The 21,841-nt window shown below is 37.8% G+C and overlaps 1 protein-coding gene across 1 annotated transcript in view; it reads right to left on the reverse strand.

Moving 5' to 3' along the window:
* Positions 1-1,406: 1,406 nt before the first annotated feature.
* nrg2b (neuregulin 2b) overlaps positions 1,407-21,841 on the reverse strand; it is a 46,458-nt gene continuing 26,023 nt past the window's right edge. Inside the window, exons 4-11 of the mRNA XM_056770127.1 lie at positions 13,806-13,926; positions 11,583-11,641; positions 9,774-9,797; positions 7,157-7,259; positions 6,585-6,708; positions 6,366-6,499; positions 5,018-5,242; positions 1,407-4,707 (exon numbers count right to left, since the gene is read on the reverse strand). Of these exons, the coding sequence (XP_056626105.1) occupies positions 4,062-4,707; positions 5,018-5,242; positions 6,366-6,499; positions 6,585-6,708; positions 7,157-7,259; positions 9,774-9,797; positions 11,583-11,641; positions 13,806-13,926 (1,436 nt within the window). The 3' untranslated portion in view covers positions 1,407-4,061. The remainder of the gene's footprint in view (positions 4,708-5,017; positions 5,243-6,365; positions 6,500-6,584; positions 6,709-7,156; positions 7,260-9,773; positions 9,798-11,582; positions 11,642-13,805; positions 13,927-21,841) is intronic.

Consider the following 21,841-nt stretch of genomic DNA (forward strand, 5'->3'; position numbering starts at 1 on the left):
CGAATAATTGAATTGAGATTATCTAACATATAGAAGGATTAATAAATGCTGTAAAACAACATTATTGATTTGTATCTAAGCTAGTTTATTCACTACTGTTAACAAATAGGACCTTATTGTATTAAGTGTTATTAATATTTTTTTATTGAAATTAGATCTGTAGGTCACAGATCTTACAGTTTCTCTCTAGTTTTGAACTAGGAACATAAAAAAAGAAACAACATGCAAGTGAATTTTTATAAGCTTATCTTAACTATTTATCATGACAATATAAGCACACTTTTATGTGTAACATGTCAGATGGGGATAGTTATATATGTCAGATGGGGAATATAATACATTCTCTGTTATATTTCTGTAATTTGTAGTTTCACCCATGTCAGACTTGTTGTTAGACAAGTGTGGTGAGCTGTCCACAAAATGCACTGTTGAAAATGATGTGTTATTCCCCACAGAAGCTATAGGCAGAAAACAGGTTTTTCAGGTAGATTTAACTAATTATTTGTTGTTGTTAAAACAGGAAGTGTGTTGTGATGTTGATTAAAACCTGAAAGTATCCATACAAGTCTTGTAAATCCTAAAGGTGTTGTCTAGTGCCAAGTGTATGATAATATCAATTTGAGATTAACACACCTATCTGATTTACCCCCAAATACTTCAGTAGTCTTCAAGAGGACGTGTCATCCATACTTAGCATACTAAGCATAGTTTAAAGGTAGAGCAAAAGCAGTAGAATAAACAGTCAAATATGTTTTTGCACTGTTGTATACTTGAAAGTTTATGTTTCTAAACATGTAATACGTGCTGTACTATTTTTATTTTACTTTGTGTCTATGTGTCCAAACGGTTGGAACAGCATTTGCATTTACATTTCACTAGTTTGCTTGCATTTGACATATGCTTTTCTCCAAATCATTCTGTATGTGTGTTACCTGGGAATAAAACCTGTGCATTGCTCCACCTATTGAGCTGAAGTTTTAATCTTATTTCAGAGCTGATTCACTTAATACCACAAGGTTTTGAGCATTAAATTCTTTCAGCTTTTAACCAATATCAGATTTCAGAAGAGTGTTGTCATTAATATCAGCACACCTGTTTTCTTTAAATAGGTATTCAGGAATTCTCAGCTGTGCTAAAATTCAAAGAGCATCATGACTAATAAAGATATTCTTTACAAAAGTCTGTATTTTGAAGATCGGTAAAATGTGTTTTTATGTTGTGTGCACTTCAGCTTTTTCTTGCTTATGTATTTATCAGCAGATTGAAAAGTGGAAGTGGAATCTGTGCTGTTGATAAAGAATCAATGAGCATTTCCCTGAAAAGAGAAAAGAGTAAAAGACATAGAATAGAAAATGACATACATCCTCACGAGTTCATTTTTTAAAATGGTAGGAATTAAGATTTATTTTTTTCTCCATGTGAACAAGTGGTTTGATTTTATTTTATTTTTTACAAGTACTATTTTTTTGAGAAAACTTGCAAAAATTTCTAGCATATTCCAAGTAAAGAATGAACATGAAAAAGGGGATTTATTGCTGAATGTCAAATGAAATCTACACCTTCACCGTGTGAACACGACTCGGTTGCTGCGGTAACCATGCACCCATCTACCTGAACCACTAGTACATGCAGAGGAAGGGACGCCTTCACGGGCAGACAGGAAGAACAGAAGAGAAGTACAGGAAGAAAGAAATCTGTGAGACGAGTGCTGCTTCAAATGAGCGTGTGTGTGTATATGTGAGTACCCTAAATGACTTTAGTGTGCATGTGTGTGTTAAAGTGTATGTGTACTGTATGTATTTGCAGGTGTGTGTGAGAGCGTCATCAAAACTAAAAATTCTCCCATCATTTATTCACCCTAATGTCATTCGTTCTCCAGTAGAAAAATGCACTAAACATTTTTAATGATGTACTTGGTCAAACTTTTCCATGCGATTACAATAAACAGGGAGCTTTCAAGCTTCAAAGAGAACACGAATGCACTTTAAATGTGCTCCATATGACTCGTGTGCTCCGTCCGACTGGAGGAAGTCTTTCAGTCTGTATTTCACACAACGGCTATTCAAAATGTCAGAATACAGCACACGAGTCATATTAACCAATGCTTACAAAATGCTTACTGATGCTTCGGTGTCCTTTTGAAAGCCTTAAAGGATCAGTTCACCCAAAATCTAAGATTCTGTCATCATTTATTCACCCTCAAGTCAATCAAAACCTATACATGACTCTGGAACACGAAAGAAGATATCGTCTACGTGGTTTTGTGTCCATCCAATGGACGTCAATGGGGGCCAGTGTTTTTTGGTTAGCAACGTTCCTCATTTTTGGGCGAGTTGTCCCTTTAAGCTTAGTTCATTGTAAATGAATTGAAACAAATGACTTTTGGTGTTCTTTGGTGTCTAACAAACATGTCTTGAATGATGTGGGGGCGAGCGAAGAAACAAACGGTTATTTTAGGGTGAACTGGGCCTGTATGTGAACGTGTGCATATGTTGTTTTATCTAAATGTATCGTAGGCTGCTGGGCTCTGGAAGGAGGGGTTCACACTATATCTTCATCCGCCTAAAGTTGCACGTCTAGTAGCCAAACACATGTTGCTTTGAGCAAGTCTCCAGCTTGCACACACACAAAAGAAAATCACAGAAATAGGAAAGAGGAGCTAAGAGAAACGACGAAAACATGGACCATTTGCAGACAAACACAGCTGGTCGAATCCTTCTGTATGGTCTCCCCAGCATCACGTAGACAATACGGGCAGTAATGGATCCGTTCCGGTCGGAGAGGCGTCTTATGAGTTTTCGATGAAAAGTCCTGAGACACAGTGCGGCTTAAAGCTGCTGGCATAGGAATGGAAACGTGTGGGCTAAGAGAAGAGATGTAGGTCCGTGTAGGCTAGAATCAGGCTGGATTGGTTCCCCCGCAGGTGGCACTGCGGCCAATGACTACTCATGGAAGGAAGATACAGTGCAATGAGCTCGTCTCACCACGAGGGGGCGACAAAGTCACCAACATGTCTCTCTTTCGGTTTTTAACCCATTGGCGTCACTTGCTAAAACAGAGAGCTTGCTTTAGATCCGTCGGAAAGAATACAAGCATACTCGCACACGTTTACTGGAGCACTGGTACACACAGGCGTATGTCTACACACACGAACACGCACTCGAAACGGTAACCTGAAGACGAACACGACGCTAAACGCACAAACTAAACGCGTCCTCACGCTGAAAGGCAGCCACTACTGTGTACACGAAGACACGTAGATATACACTGAGATTCCACATTCACAGACTACGCTTTCAAGCACACACACGAGTGTAAACACATTCATTGGACGTACAGACCACCACGTTTGAAAACCCTGAACGCCGAGGACCCGGCGCCGTGCCCTGTGAACTCCTGCATACTTCTGTTTCCACGGAAACAATATGCGACGACCAGTTGAGAAACAACTATGAACGAAACGCGTAAACCAAAGGAAACGTAAAGAGCGATCCGATGTTTTGTCGGTACAGAATGAATCGGGTGCGGGCATGTAAATCCTACTGATGTAAACAAACACCTTACACAGAAGTGACTCGATATTGCATGGTGTCTGAATAATATCACAGTTCAAATGGGGAGATCCTGAACGAACGAAACGAACGAACGAAGGAACGAAAGAAAAAAGAAAAAGAGAGAGACGAACATGTCTATAAAACCCAGGGGTCTGTTTTACGAAAGGCTACAAAAACTCAACTGAACCTCCCTCATCGGCAAACAGCAAAAGGCACCACAATATTATTCTATTTCTAACTCGTGAAAAAATTGGCACGTAATTGTTTCTCGTAATGCTGTAAATCAAAAAAAGAAATTACATATAAATAGTTTTCCCCCTATAAAAAAAGTCTTTGCTGCTAGCTAGTAGACAATTTTTGCTGAAATGAAAATAAATATTTCATTTGTTTAGAATATCTGTCTGTTATATAAAATAAAAAATATTTCTCATAGGTGCAGGTCTATAGCATATCATTTGTTTTGCGCTCCTAGATACGTTTATTCGTCCTTGTTTTCTCCTTCTCTTTTTAAAGGGGTGCATTGTCTGGTTTGGACCGAGATTGCGACAGTTTGTTCGAATGCACGTTGCCGCGGGTGCCAGAGCGTCCTGTGTTGCTGTAAGTCCGCGTGTCGTTGGGTCGGTAGATGGTGGCCGGCTCGGTGGCGTTCATGTTCTGCATACTAAGAAACGGCGTGCTTTCGCCGTGGCCCAGGTCGCCTACCTCATCGTCCTCCCATTCGCTGTCTGACAGGCAACTTTGAGAGCTGTAGTTCCTGGGTCCAGGTGCGCGCTGCGCGACGTGTCCATTGACCCGCGATCTTCTGCGCCAACGGCGCCCGCTGCCGCTCTTTTTCGGCTGCTCTCGGGAGGTCATGTACTCCTGCGTGGTCTCGTAGTCCTCGTCGTCCACGAAGCGGTACGGGCTGGACGGAAGGGAGCCCGTGCTTTCTGCCGCGTAGTACGGCCGTCGCGAGCGCCGGTAACGGTGCAGGAGCGGCTGGTCGTCCTCGGGCGAGTAGGCTGCCATGGCGACGGCGGAGGCAGCGGGCGGCAGGGAGAGGGCGTGGCTGGCGTTGGGCGTGGTGATCTGAAAGGTAGGCACCTGCGGGGGCAGTGAGGAGTGGAAGTCCACCGGAGACAGACGCGCCGGCGTGGTCAGAGCGGACACATACCTAAGAAAGTTCCAGACAAAAGTAGTTTAGTATCATTATTCTTATTGATATTGAGAATTATTATAATTATTAAAATGATTAATAACAACAATTAATAGTCGTCTACTGTATGCCATACAATGTGACAAAAAAATGAAATCTAGCATTTTACTGTAACATAGCAAATTGAAGCTAAACTGCAGCCACTGTATTGAAGTATGTAGTTTATGTGTAGTTTTATTTCATGACAACATCGCAAACTTTTGTCTTTTATAAAAAACTGAACACAGTCAGAAGAAACAGGTAGAGCAGAAATTTTCTTTTCACACACCTGTCACTGTGGGGTGAATCCCGCAGGGAGTTGTAAGAATCTCCATACTCTAAGGAACACTGTGGAGCGTCAGGATATCCACAGTACGCTGCACGGCGAGCACGGGCCTCCATACACGCCGGGCTGCTGCATTTACTAGTGCCAACAGAGGAGGAAAGTGCCCCCGACTGGCAGTCAGAGTGTATGCTGTCTGTGCGTTCCATACTCCATGTGCGCTCCTCGTGCCTGAGAGGAAAAACAACATAATGTAATGAATTGTTAAAAGATGAATAGACAAATAAATGGATAATTGGATGGACAACAGACAGACAGACAAATAGACAGATAAATGGAAAGATACACAGACAAATAAGTAGACAGACAGATTAATTGACAAACAGACAGATAAATAGATGGACGGACAGACAGGCAGATAAATAAAAAAGATAGATAGACAGACAGACAGACGGGCAGGCAGAGAGAGAGAGAGAGAGAGATAGATAGACAGACAGACAGATAGACATATATATAGAGAGACAAGACAGGCAGGCAGAGAGACAGGCAGACATCCAGACAATTAGATAGACTGACAGATAGACAGATAGACAAATAGACGGACGGAAAGACAGACAGACAGATAAATATACAGACAGATAAATAGACGGACAGATAATCAAATAGAGGGATGGACAGACAGACGGACAGATACATGGAAAGAAACACAGACAAATAAGTAGACAGACAGATTAATTGACAGATAGACAGACAGATAAATAGATGGACAGACAGACAGACAGACAGATAGACATATATATAGAAAGACAAGACAGGCAGGCAGAGAGACAGGCAGATAAATAGACAGACAGATAAGCAAGAGATAGACCGACAGATAAAAAGACAGAGGGACAGGCAGACAGACAGACAGACAGACAGACAGACAGTTAGATAGATAGATAGATAGATAGATAGATAGATAGATAGATAGATAGATAGATAGATATATAGACAGACAGACAGACAGACGGACGGACGGAAAGACAAACAGACAGATAAATATACAGATAGATAAATAAATAGACAGATAAACAAATAGACGGGACGGAAGACAGATATACAGACAGACAGACAGACAGACGGACCGGACGGAAAGACAAACAGACAGGATAAATATACAGATAGATAAATAAATAGATAGATAAACAAATAGACGACGGAAAGACAGATAGACAGACAGACAGACATATAAATAGACGGACAGACAGACAATTAGACGGACGGAAAGACAAACAGACAGACAGACGGACAGACAGACTGATGACAGAAAGACAGACCGATTGAAGACAGACATACAGACAGACAGAGTCAGTACCGGTGACTGGAAGCGTGAGAAGCTGTAGAAGTGTGATGGGACCTTGAGGACATTCGGCTGCCCGAAAAATTGCCTGAAGTTTCTGTTCCGTGACGTATTACTCCCTCAGTTGCCGGGACGTTCTTCGACATATACTGCCAATAAAAGAGTTGTCATGTAATCATGACATTTTAAACCAAAATTCTTTATTAAACAACAGACAAGGGCAGGTAAACTCACATCCACCATTGGGATTTCCTCCGGGCCAGGGCCGGGGTGGTTGGGTCCGTTGGCCAGCATGCGGTTCGGATGCTCCGCACACATGTTCTGGTTCAGATGGTTATGCAACTTCTTTCTTTGTTTCCTGTAGACAGATCCAACTAGTGTCATCTGATCTAAACCAGCACACAGTTTCAAGCACTTTTCCAGTCACTCACAAATACTGGATTATTATTTACATTTCACTCCAAGATGATGATATAAACTATGAAGTTCTCATTGGGATGCATAAAGTATCTAACTAACATGTTTTACAGCCGACACATCTATTTTCACTACTTTGACTTTAAATGACTTGAATTTCTTGTTTTTAAAATATCATTTCCAAGTCTCAATGACACTTACTACCTGAAATGATCATTCACCATCCTTTTTAAAAGCAGTTAAGATATTTTAACCTCCTGTCCATTACGTACCATATGTCGATTGTAGCGGTTACTCATATTTTGGAGTGGATAAGTGTTAGCTATTTTATGTTAATGTGTGAGTGTGCACGGCTCTTTTTGGCGGTCGAGGGAGCTCTTGGGGCTTACTTGGTTTTGCAGTATGCCACCACGCAGACGATGCCAACCACCAGCAGCGCCACGCAGATGCCCGTTATCGTCAGCACGCGCTTTTGGTACAGCTCCTCGGCCTCTGAATGAACGAGAGCGTGGACAAACACGCACATATGCACGGACGTACACAGAAACAAACACGCATAAACACAACAGCCATTGAACACAAGACGCACACACATACAGACACACAACCGCTGCGTCAGTAGCGGCATTTAAACACGGTTTAGATCAAACTAACTCATCTCTATGTTTAGCTTCAGAAATAGTTATATATATTTATAAAGTACAAAGCTTATCTAAACAGTATAGATAGCTTACATTTAAGGGGCATTGAAAGATAAAAGATGTCATTCTGCTAGTTTCACATCGCAGTGGATTATATTCAAACAGGAAGATATAAGGTAAACGTGTTCATAAAATGAAATCTCTGCCCCATTCAAAGCCCATGACATGCATTATTCTACATGTTCTCCTTTGATGTTGAAAGAGAAGTCTTAGCCAATCAATTCTTGCACAGGGCATGGCTGTACAACAGGGTTGAAACAACAACTGCATTTCTATAAAGCCTTTTCGGAGAGGGCTGTTCATAAAACCCACTTGAATTTCAAAATCAGTTTTTAATGTTAGTTGATCATTCTTACATCTACCATAAATACACTGTAAACATTTTTGCTGTAGTTATGCAGCTAGTGGCCAGTAACTTACTGTAGATTTATATTTATCTAATTTATTGGCAGCAGTTTGTTCAAAGATAAATGAATATTAAACATTAACAGGTCTTTATCTTTACGGAAAAAAACGATAAAATAATAGCCTCATGCAAAGCATTTTGGGAACCAAAATTAGAAAAAAAACTGAAAAATGTTTGTGTGGATTTTTGGTTCCCGGAATGCTTTGCATGAGGCTGTTATTTTTATCGTTTTTTTCTGATCATTTATCTTTGAACAAACTGTTGCCAGTAAATAACATAAATGTAAATCTACAGTAAGTTACTGGCAAACTGCTGGCAGTAATTCTGTAATATACCGAAATCTTTTACAGTGTTTGCTTTAAAGTCAACATGAAAGCACATTTACCAAATCTACTCACTTTCCTTAGACACACTTCTGAATGTGAACGATTCAAAACGATATTATAAAGAGAATGGCTTCACATCAAAAAAGTTAAATGTTCTTTATTTAATGAATAGGTTGTTCTGTGAATTACATCACAATATCCAAATAAAATACAGAGAGCCTTTTGGGGCCAGCGGTTAGCTTGCAAGGTCTTGTGCTGGGATTATAGGGCACTGGCCAAACAGCCATGTTTAAATGTCATTTCATGTCGACTTCAAATATTGTAGGAAGGGTAAACAAGTAAAGTACAGGTTTTATGAAGACCATCTATTAAGTTGCCTTTGTTTTATACATTTCAGATTTTTTCTATTTGAAACTCTGATGTGCTGAACGTGGGCAGCAACAGAGGAAACGTACAGAACATGGAGAGAGGGAACGAAAAACGAACGAGGGAAGAAAATTGAGGGCCAAACACTAGGGGACGGGTGTGTAATAAAAGAGAAATGTGGGGAAGGAAGAGGAGGGGGGTGGTTGAGTCAGACACTTATATTGCATTGCATGCTTGTTACAGGAAACTGAGCCAATGAGAGAAAGGAAACTTAGGGCGAGATGTACCCAGACTAACCACTAATGTACTCTAGAGGTGTAGAGAAAAGACAGAAGAGATGGGCAACACTCATTTTTCACACCCTCGTCTATGAGATTTACGGCATGTTGTGTGTTGCTAACATTCTGTATTGAAGAACTTGGACAACTGGAGACACTAGACACGTGGTTCCCAACTGGTTCCCAAATTTTAAATGGGACAAATTTTAAATGCCCAACCACAGCGCCAAAATAGCTGGTTGCACTAAAGTAAAGAAAAATGGTGGATAGTTATAAACATATTTAACAAAACACTGGAGGAAAAGAAAATGTATTCTTTTAAATGAAATTTATATCATGCAATAATTTGTTATATTAATATGTTAAATATATATTTAATTTTTGTATTATACATATTTAATCATATAAAAAAAAAATGATTTGCTTTTTCGAATCTAGTTACTTACAGTAAATTTTTAAAAACTTTACATTTTTAAAAAGGCAACAAAAAGCTCAAAACAATTTTGGCCGACGACTGACCAGTTGATAACCACTTTACTAAACTCCATGTGTTTTAACTGCACATGCATATGCAAAATATTTTTTTATTTTTTTATGATAAAAAGTATGAAATGTTTCAATATGGAATTAAACAAATTATCCACGATAGGTGATGATAAAATGCACTTACTGCAGGGTAAAATACAGAAACAACATTACAATAAAAGACTCTTATGACTTTTATTAGTAAGAACGTGTAAATATGAGATAAAATGTTGAACTGTCCATAAATATTTTCTACATGCCTAATGTTTATATTCCTACAGAATATCCCTGAAATGAGTGTCGCTTTTTCAGAACCAAAAAATAAGTTATTTTGTAGAAATAAACTATGCCATAAAATTATGAACTTTCAAACTAAAGAGACAAAACAAATAATAACTTCATACCCATGATTTCAATTCCAAGATGCTCTGCCAATGCAGAAAGTTGACAATGTAACAAAAAGAAAAAAACAAGAAAACAGGTTTCAGGTCAAATTTTCCACACGTTCAGATAAGCGGCGAAACACAAGAATGCGATTAGTAGTGTTGTTTGTTTGGTTTTGTTTGACACACTGAGGTGAGTGACTGTACGTTCCAGTAACAGACAGACAATGCAGACAAACATAATCCCCATGAAACAAAACAAACAAAAATACCAATAAACAACACAACACCTTTCTTGTTGATAATGCATTCGGTAAGCAAGCGTGCGAATGCATGCAGACACAAGACAGCCAAACTTACTGCCATATTTACTAGACCTCATTTCTGGGTTTAAAGTTTAAGAAACACAAACAAACAAACAAATACATTAAAAAGAAAAGCACAATGTACAACACAAAAAAGACAAGTCAAGTAACAACGAATGTTGACACAAATAATGGTGTTTATAACGATTCACAAACAGATGGATTATGTTTGGTCCTGATATTACATTTTCTTGATATACATTTACTTTAAACTTCAACATTTTTCGTTCCCACCGCAAAAGTAATGCGGTTTAAACACATATTGAGCCATGACGTGCATTATATCATGTTATGGGTTTTTCTAACAATTCACCACCAATGCAGTGGTACCAGAGGTCAAAGTTTAGAGATTAAGTGTCATGCATCATGCCTCAGACTAAAAAACAAAAAAAAAGAACTTCAAGAGCTCTTAACAAGAAGAAATTTCTATTCTGTACACTGCTGACGATAACCACAGAAAAAGAAAAAAAAAAGGGCAAAGAGCAAGTTCGTGAACAAAGGAAATCTGTAGTACGCCTGATTTACATTTAATTGAAACTATGGCATTTCTCACATACGCTACACGTGCAACCCAATATTAAAAGCATTTTCAATCTTTCAGATTTATCCCAACCTCACGTCATTCCAAACCCGAAGGACTTTCTTTCTTCTGTATTTTAAAAATATTTTGAAACATTGAACCCCATTGACTTCTTTTTTAGAGAGACAAGACCAGTGAGACATTTCTCAAAATATCTTCTTTTGTGTTCCACAGAAGAAAGAGTCATATAAGGGTTTTAAAGCACATGATGGTGAAAAAAGGCACCATTTTAATTTTCGGCTGAACTATCCCTTTAAACCTGCTCTGATCGGACAGTAACAGCTCAACGTAAATTTAAGTTTGTGAATAAAACGCAATCTGTACTGATCTGTAATTATGTCATTTATATAGAAAAAACGAGTTAGACCTGTAGACTTTCATCGTAAGTGCTTTACTTCATAGAACAAGTGGAAATCATTTTCAGTGGAAATCGACAGCGTGCCATTAATACTGAACCCTGAAGATTTCTTTAAATGTTATAAATGAGTCTCTATCACACTTTTAATGAATCCATCTGATGAAATAAATTCACCGCTTAATCTCAATTAACACTATATCTCATTGAGTCTAAGTAATTCTGCTCTATGTGAACCTAATTTTGGGTAGCAAGTTTTACTCTTTTACTTCCTTTGCTCTGTATTTAATCTCTTCAAATACATGTGTCTGTATTGTATATCAAAGCAATGTGCATTTAATGTTCTTCTGAGAAAAGATTCAATATTCACAAATTTCTGCTTGAAGGTCACCAATAACTGAAACTGAATAGACGAACAGAGGCAGATACTGTACATACTGTACATGCACATACATCATATAAAACATGCAGCTGTTTTAAGGCAGACAGACAGAGACAGACCAACAGACAGGTAGTAGAAATGAACATACTGTAAAAACCGGCCATTACGGAGGTTTGACAGCGTTCACCGGTAAAGTCATTTGGACACCTGATGAAGGGAAACAGGAAGGTATGGAGGGGAGGGATTGGGGGGACAGATACATGAGGAAAGAGAGAGAGACGAGAGGAGAGCAAAGAGACATGCAGTTAGAACAACAGATGGGGACCCATGTCACACAGAGCTCTTCCACCTGATTATGTCATCACTGTGATGTCACAGGGCCCGTAACCTGAGGAAAGAGGTCATTTCATGTCATGTTTAGGACGTGGGAGCTTAAACAAAGAAAAGTTAAAGGACACAAACACTGTCAGGATGCCAAACATTTCTCATCACACTCTTTTTTTTAAAGCTCTAGAAGCTTACAATAGTTTTTTAACCGTAGGAATATTTACAGTTTATGTACTTCAAATATTTTTGTTATGATTTAGATAGTTGTACAGTATTATAGTTCATTTGTGAACTATACACCTCTGGTTTCTCACTGGTTGTGTAAATTTACATCAGGAAGTGACTTCATACATACGGTACACTAAAAAGTTATGAACTACATTTATATTTAAATGTTTAAAAACCTAAAGACACCCACAACCTTTGCACTGCGAATGCAATGCTGTAAACTACAAAATAAGAAACACATGTGTTAAAATTTCAAAACTCAAAAAATATCAATGATTAATTGAGCTACAGGAACTAGCTACATTTTTAATTGTAACTCCATTTTAATTTTCAGAGTAAACTGTGGGTATTTTAGATCGGCTCTACTTTGTAAAATTGTCCACTTAGTCTGTAGAATTTACAGCAAAGGTCAATAGGACAGAGTGCATTTAATTTACTCCGGAGCAACGGTGACTAAAACACACACTTACACATACACCCATGCACCACAAGCCAGACGTACGCACACACACACACACACACACACACACACGCACACACACACAAATAAGGAGAAATTCATCAATTGGCAGGTACACAAATACACAGAAAAAGGTGAGTGTCTCTTAGTCATGGATGGATGAGGATACAGATTTTGCAGTGTCATTTACTTTATGCGGTGGTAGATATACTGTATTTTTGCACTCGTCCAAATAATTCAAGATAAGAACGATTTTGTAAATAGTGGGGGCTTTAGGCACAATGCAAAGCAGAGGTTATTCCTTTACTGTTATTGTACGATGCTGTAACATCTGATCAGATATTTAAATGTAACCTCATGAATGTTTTAAATTGCAAAGTTGCTTTTGCACTGACATCACACATATTGTGATCCAAATAATAAAATGAGATTAAGTACATTGATTTAGTTACATGAGGTAATTCATTTACTGGATTATCCAAAAACACACATTAAGATAATACAATGGCAACATATTTCAAATTCAATTTCTGGCAAAAATAACTACAGTATAATGTAAACTGTACCATGACCGAAATATCATAGAGATTTGGATCACACTGCCTCAAAGCTTTAATACCGTCAAAGAAAAACACCATCTCAAGCTTCTAACCCAATCGTTGTGTCCACAAAGCCCAAAACAAAACACACTATTTTCATCTCAGTCCGTGTTTCCTTAAGGCCAATTAACCCTTACAGCGCTTCAAACGCTCTGTTCTGTAAATTAAAAGATTGACTTTTAAGTCACAGTTTAAAGGATGACATCTCCCAAAAGGGTTTGATCTTTAAGCAGCTTTAATGGGTTTGATTCTCTTCCTTTGAAAAAAATTGGCGCAGACGCTGTAAATCTGAACTGTCCTCTTCAAAATGGCTGATAAGGACAAAGCATTGTGTTTCTTGAAGGACGAGGGGGCAGCTACACAGCATATCTATTGATACGGGTAGTATACATTGACAGACTTGATTGAAGACACCGTAGATGCTGTACATCCCACAGGCGCTCAAAGAGCCCATCATTTTTTCTAGCTCTTTCTCTCTAGTCTAATCAATTACGTTTCCAGAAGTCTCTGAATTTCCGCTCCTGCAAAGGTCTGAAAAATCATTCTGTAACTTTTGAACTATGAACTATGAATGAAGAACAGAGAGGAAGTGACATAACAGGGAGAGAATCAAAGATCAGCATAATAACACATAAAATGTGTTTTTAACTGGAACAGAGTGATGTCAAACTGTTACCAAAAACAATGTTATTAGACTGGATAGATTTTTTTGAGGGTTAGAAAAAAAGAAAAGTGTGGTATAATGCATGCAACTTACTTGCAGGACAGCTGATTTATACCATGAATGAAATAACAGTCTCCTCCGTTAACACAGTAGGTTTTCTCTGTTTCATTGCACTTCCTGGCATGACTCGAGCCCGGAGACAATGTGGTGGTTACTATAAAAACACACAGACACAGAAAAACCAAGATGAGCATCACACCATTGCGGGAAATGTTAAAAAAAATATATACTCTCCTTCTTGTTAGTTGCTTTGGATAAATTAGAATTAATATAGTTTTGTTTTTTATTATCATTTTTTAATTTGTATGTTAAAGTGGTCATATAACACGGCTAAAACGAATATTATCGTTTGGTTTAGATTTAATGAAATGTGCAAACACGATTTAAGGTTAAAACGGTGACATATTCAAATCTTCTCCTAGTTGTCTATTGAGACAATATAGACACACATCCTGTTTCAAGCTGATTTTCAACACCTCCAGTCTATTAAAACTTCTTGATCATTGCCCTGATGTTGGAAATGACAATGTTTATTGTTTTAACTGTTTCCTTAAAGCCATTTTGCATTTTGTGTAGCTCAACAGAACTATATTGCACATCAGAACTATATTCTCTGGTGTTACTAATATTTATTCTCCTGTGCAACAATAAGTCATAACTTATGACAACGTCATGTTTCTGGTCACCTTGGTGTGCTAAGAAAATGTAAATATCAATGGGAATATACTTGGGAGATATTTTACTCTTTTAAAGAGAATTTTATTCTAGTGGTGCCTGTAATTGTGGCCAGGGTGTATTAGAGAAACAAAAATTCTCAATGTGATATTCCCCCTACTTCAAATTGTTTTACTTTAATGAAATGTTGTAATATTGTATCTTTTTTATATAAATTAAACCAATTATAAAATACAGTTATTTCAAATACAGAAATTATGTTTTAATTTATTTTTTATAAATTCTTTGGGGAAACATTATTCTATCAGTCTAATTCTATCTAGTTTTTATCAATAAATGTCTCAAAGGAACAGCACATTTTTGTGTAGTATTTCAAAGCATTTGCATGCAACAACGAAAACATTAGTTTGCATGACACGGACACACATTTAATATCAGACAAACAGAATAATGAACAGGTAACCAAAGTGGGCCAAACATTCACTTCACCCTAAATGACAGACTTTAAAAGCGTTCTGAAGTGAATTAATATGCTTTATTGCGCACTTCAGAGTAGCCACACAGCATAAGAAATGTATTTATTTCTGTACCTGGATGAAATAAATACCTCCCCAGCATGGTGACAGGACTTCAAACACACACACACACACACAGTTCACAAGTGACTGTATCTTTGTGCTTATAAACCAAAGTGAGACACACGGTGTCAATTCACATGGCAGATGGGAAGATGTTCGCGCAGACATCACTGGCTCGCAGCCACGCGCAGGGATTCGATTTTCTGCAGTCTGTCAGACTCTCAGAAAGTCCTGCTGTGCAATGCAGACTCAAGCACATCACATCTGAACCTCTGCAGACGTACAGTAGAGGTGGGCAATCCATGAACTAAACGTCTGCCCTGGCAAACAGCCAGACAGAGATAGACAGAGAGACGAATAATAGCGTACTGTGTACTGTTTACTGCATACTGCGCAGTGTATATTTTATTCAAAGTTATTTTTTTAACAACAATATGTGGAACACGCTCGAATAATAGGTCAAGGAAAATAATAGAATAAGACGTATGTAAAGACACATCAGTTGGGAAATAAAAACGATAAGATATCTCAACGTTTGACAGTCTACAGAGAGTCTATAAAAAGAGACACAATGATATTAGTCCAGCTTGTGGGATACAGAATTCCACGCAATGTTTCTCTATTTTATGTCATACTTTTTGACATCCTCCATGCATGTAGAGATGGTACACATACTGCAAGAACAGTATGAGAGTTTGCTGTTCTAAAAATAACCCAAAATACCAGAGAAAGGAAAAGCATAGAAGAGAAGAATATAGTACTTAAAATAGAAATATAACAGCGCTTTTACAGCCACATGAAAAAAGCTCTTCAGTGGAAGATGAAAAAAAAACGCTTTAATCAAGGGAATGTACTGTAGGGAGCGTCTGTCAAAGAGGAGAACTAATTATCTCCGGATGTGACAGCTAAACTCCACATGAAAACAGCAGCCAACAAACAATAAACGCATTTACAATATATATAAAAGTAATAAAATATATTAATTTAAAATGTGGTTTTCACATTGTCATGCATAAACACAATGTCAGGGGGTAAACGTGACAGGAGATCACAGTATTTCCAAATAAAATGTTAGGAATTTATCTGAACTGCTGCAGTGGAGAGAGAGAGAGAGAGAGAGAACTTAATTAACCAAACGAGAGCACATGGATTGAATTCTTCACTGTTTCAGGAAACACCGTCATGCAGATGCATGTTTGTTTGTGTGTTCGAGGATGAATATGAATCTCCTGACCTCTTAAATAATTACCTCCACCTCACAGAGACTGATGGATGCCTGCGCGCATGTGTGTGTGTGTCAACATCCTTAATGGACAATAATTCTGACAGCCAATCAGAATGTACGGTTAAGCCTTGTGTTAATGTTTTGGTCTGGTTAAGGTGCTTGTAAACTATTTTTAATCAACCAAGTATTTTCCTCTAGCTTATATGTTTTAGTAATGGATTGGGTTACTTAAAGACGCTGTGTAATTTCTTTGAGAATCTACAGTATGGACAGAAATGCAATATAATATACATAACTATGTCTTCAGAAAGACCTTTGAAAATGAAGCGTTATGTTTATATTATCTTACATTTACATTTAGTCATTTAGCAGACTTTAGCAGACTTTAGGGAGCAATAACCGATATGTCATACAGGAGTAATAATACAATAGGTGCTTATACAAAGTTACTGGTTTCAACAAAAGCTAGACCACTACCTGTTGACATAAAGAGAGATATTTTTATATCTACATACTCCACGACATGGAAGGCAGCATGTTGTTTTTACAGCCCTTAACGGACAAACTGCTGTACAGGGCACATTTCGTAAATACGTTATCTCCTTCGCCAAAGCAGCGAAAACGTTACGACATCTTAGCGCTGTCTCACTCTCCAAAGTGCTTCGAAAGGGAGGGGTGGAGTGAGCCATTGGTTGCAATACGCGATCACACCAATAGATGTTGCTAAATCTCATACAACAGACCTTAAAAATCTTTCAATATTTTGTATTTATAAACATATGTGTTGTTGACCCAAGTATATGCTTGGGATAGCAAATGCAAAATATTAATAACCTTGTGGAAAAACAAACTCTCGCTAATTATAAGTAAAATAAAAATCTGTGTGTGAGTGAGTGTGTATTAATCCCAAACCAGAAGCATTTCTGTCCTCTGTGTACTAATTAGTGACGTCAAAGTGTGCCAACTTAACGTCCCTCTAAAGTCTAGAGCTTCAGATGCCCATTTCCATCTGACGCTTATGTTTTCAACTCCACATAACAGTAAATCTGGTTCATCACAGCACATGCAGAGAATTAGACAAAACCTTCAAGTTCATCCAGTATTGAACTTATAGATCCCAGTCCAATTATTATCCAACTCCGGTCCAATATAAAAAGGCAAAACTAACGCTTCTGTCATTAGTGTTATTTAATATAACCGGTCTGACGCCATTCGGTCAGGTGTCATTTCCCACGCCATAGTAGAAAAAAATGCGATCTCTAACAAAGATTCACATTCGTACATGCACTAGCAGACCTCTGTTACACTCCGATCGATCCGCGTTTTTTTTACTGATAAAGTGAAGTTGACACCATTGTTTCTGTTTATTGCTAAACGTTTATGAATACAAGTGCACTGAGAGGGGCACTGACCAATCACAACAGCCTGAGAAGCGGAAGCTCGCTGATATGGTATTGGTGGGACATTCTAACACATACTCTGGGAACCAATCACGACAGACCGAGTCAGCTTTGCCAATCAGAGCATTTCGGAAGGAGGGACTTTTTATAGACCGGAAGAAATCCAGTCGTTTTGTTAGAAGAGGGACAGCATTGGACAATAGACTTGAAATATATGAAATATAAAGCGTTTTTTAAATTACAAACATGATCATCCATTGTTAAACACCCAAAAAACATAATCAAACCTCAAAACAGCAAAAGACTGGCTCCTTTAAGAATGGATGTCTTGACCAGCCTTTTTGTTGTTTCAGTGGATTTTAAAAACCAAACAATTCATTGATATTGCGTAACTAATAAATGACATTTAACTGTAGGCCACATCAATGCCACATTTGAACTTGTAATTGTCTTATATAGTCCGGTAATGGATACATGGTTTGATCACTGATGTATTATTGTAAGTAAATGGATGTCAGGAAGGTTTAATGAGACCCCACAAAATGATCTTCCACAGGACAGAAACACCACCTGAGCTCTGCCATTTCTTAACAAGCTAATGAAGTCATTAACACACACAAACAGCACCACAGAGAGATAGAGAATACAGCAGAGAGATGAAGTGTGAAGCGAGGGACATCTCAGAGTTCACAATAGCCTCGTGTCTTCTAAGGTCACGTATCGCTCAAAGTGGAAATAAGGAACAGGAGAACAATATCGCAAGAGTTCAACCTAACTATCTCAGACACATGTCGTCTTCTCCACATTGAATGTGTGTGCGCAGCTGGCCAATAACCGTTTTCCTTTGAGACTGTGTTCTTCAAAAAGGCACTCATAAAGTGAAAGCCATATCCTTCAATTCTCAGCAAGATATTTAAGACGAAAGAAAGTATATCTGCTAAATGATGACAAAAATAAATGATTTCATAAACATTGTTGATCTGCATTGGCTAAAGTGAGAAGCTAAGTTTTGAATGTTTACATCTTCTTGAAGTTAATTTTATCAATGTTGTGACAAAATAAAATCCTTAAACTAGAAACTAGATCTTTTGATAAATCGGAGACAATGCAAATTCCACCTGCGTTTACCTTTCTACACCGTGTGCATTTGGACAGTCAACGTTTTGCATCTCTGCATTATGTGTATAAGCATCTGGACTACACAGGTGATGCTATAGAAGAAACATTTTTGGTTCCAAAGAGAACCAGTCAGTTACAGGTCCTTTAAAAAAACCATCTCTTTCATACTTTTTTATAGTCTGAAGAACCTTTTCACCATAAAAAACCTTTGGTGAGTCAGAAGGGTTCTTGGTATGTTAAAGGTTCTTTATGGAACCTTTTGCACAAAAAAGGTTCCTCTATGTTATCCTGAAGCAGCTTTATTTCAAAGAGTTTACAAAAACATATGTCATCATCAACGGTGGTGGAGACGGAGTATATTCAATCAGCTGCGAGACTATAATGTTGATCAGGTGCTACGCTGGGCCGGCAGGGCATCTATCCTCAGCTTTATGTAGGTTCAGCGAGAAGCTTTTAAAGACCGCACATATTTTCCTCCGTCCCGCAGTCCATCCTGATACGGGAGGATATTAGCTCCATTAGCCTTGGCTTCGAGCCGAAGGATGGATGTGGACAGGCCGGAGAACATGATTCACGGACAGGGAGGGGGTCGCGGGGAAGGCCGTAAGTCAGGCGGGGGGGCGGTACGGAGCCTCCGCTCCACTTTACTCAAGCAGGCAGTGATCAATGACATCGAACCACTTACAGGCACTCCCAATTCAGTCGGCATTCGGAGACATGCTCATGACGAGAGTAATTTCCACATGCACACGCTGCAGAACTTCATGTACTGGGGGGGGTGGTTCAATGGACGGATGGACAGGATAATGAAGAAGGGAGTGAATGCAATGAGGGCGAAGGAAAAGGGGGGTTGAGTGATTGTCAGGAAGCAGAATGAAATACAAAGAGGGTTAAAAAGGATTTGATCGAGGAATGTCGTACTTGATGGCAAGATGCAACTTGTCAAGTTTAGGATCACTTGACAAACCTTAAAAATCTTTTCTTCTGAATGTGTATGTTTCAATGTTTGAAATATTTGTGCTAACATATTTTCTTTAATTGTTCATTTAATATTTCTGTCAGTGTCATTCTAAACTGTGCTAAAAATATAAAGAACAAGGGGGTGATTCCCACAAAATCTTGGTTTCAAGAAGTCAAACACGATTCTCTTAAAAACACTAGCATCAACACATTTCCTTATAATTAATTCAAAACAAGATATGAACAGTTTAACACAATTTTGAACATTTTTTTTATTTTTTACAATAAAAATGGCCTTAAAAGTCAAATTTTTGTAACCATTTAAAACTGTCAATCCTATGCCATGTTTTGCAAGGCTGTGATGCCTAAGGAAGTTTTTTATTAATCATACATAATAAGACGTCAAGGAAGTATATTTTAAGTATTTTATACAATTATGCATGTTGGGCAATGCCGTGTAAATGTCAGCAATTACAACGCAAAAAAAAAACGTTTTTAACAGTGATTTTTACTATGGTAACAGCAGAGATTTTAACATTTGGTGGTTCAAATACCCATGTGAGATCTCTCTTCAAATTTGTAAAGTATTTGTTTTATTTTTAGCGCACGATTTTTCATAGTCAGGTAACTATATAAAGTAACTATTTTAAGTTCTACAAAGGGGCATCCTTTCTCCATTCTTTGGGTATTATTGCTTCAAGATTGTGCATTTTATTTTATAAAAAAAAACGGCTCCATTTTTTGTCACATGATAACGCATGTTTATTTCCCTTTCAAAAAATATTTTTTTCATAGACTGACATTTTTTGACGTTTAGACTCTATCAACAAGGGTTCAGTAAAATATAAACAGATGGTTCAATGTAATCATAACAAATTCATTCTCTGAGCATTTTTATGCTCCACGTCCATAACGCTGGAATTTCCCTGTTACTTTATTTTAAAAGCAGAAAATTATCTGTATCGGTATGAGAGTGAAAAAAGTTGTGACACAGCGTGACGATAAAATAGAATATTAAGCTTTTAACTAGAAAACTATAAAGTAATCAGTAATCTAAACTGAAATATATTTTTTATATTTAAAATCTTGCCAGGATGTTTCAGTAAGTGGTGGTTTTTACTGGTGGTGTAGGTGTAAAGCAACATGACAATACAGTACATTTTGTTAAAAACATTTATCTTTGCATATTTCAGAAACAACTTCTGCAGCGCGTAGAAGACACTATACCGTAAGAATTGCAACATTATCCACAGACTGACAGAAGTGAGACAGCGCTGCGGTGCAGGAGAGAATTTTACGTCAAACTCATTAAGCTGAAGGGAGCAGTGGTAAGCTTTCAATGGCTGTTTGCTGGAGACTCATTTTCCAGTAACTCATCCTCATTAATCCCAACAGAATACATTCGGTCCAAAACCTTTCATTTGACATGTACATCCGTCTGCGGTTATTTATGTGGATGTGTGTTTGTATCACGATGCACAAAAAAACGGCAAGAAAAACCATTCGCTGTTATAGGTGGATATATATTGCCCAGGTGGCCTAAATGCATCAGCAGAAAAGTTGTAGAGATGCAGAAAAAGCAATTTTATTGACGTAAGGTTAAGAAAACAAATATTTTTATTTTGAATTGTACACAATACCATCAAGGGCATTTATTAAAGGAATAGTTTTGGTCCCAAAAGAATGACAGCACCAAGAATGAATCTTTTTTGTTTCATTTCATTCTCATGTTGTTCTATACCGTCATATGATCATGTTTGAGAGCTATGGTAGAGAGATAGTCACATAAAGTTTTAACACATTTAAAGACGTAGGTCATTTATTGAATAAATAATTAAAGAAATAAATAATTAAAAGAAATAACATAACTTTCTGGAAGTATTAGAGGGCTCCATGAATCACGTTACGCTGGCAAAATGTGAACGGTAGTCCAACCCGTTCTTCCAAATTCAGCTAGAGCGCCCTTGGCCATTTGCTATTACTGTACGGCATGACAAAAAATGCATGAACTGTTCCTTTAAGAAAATAAATAGCGTGAATTCTGGGAATGTATATTGTGTGTTAAGTATATTTGGCTCTTGTATCTGACAGACTCCTGGCATTGATGCTCAA

The sequence above is a fragment of the Triplophysa dalaica genome, chromosome 16 (genome assembly GCF_015846415.1).
Source record: "Triplophysa dalaica isolate WHDGS20190420 chromosome 16, ASM1584641v1, whole genome shotgun sequence".
Taxonomy (NCBI): Eukaryota; Metazoa; Chordata; class Actinopteri; order Cypriniformes; family Nemacheilidae; genus Triplophysa; species Triplophysa dalaica.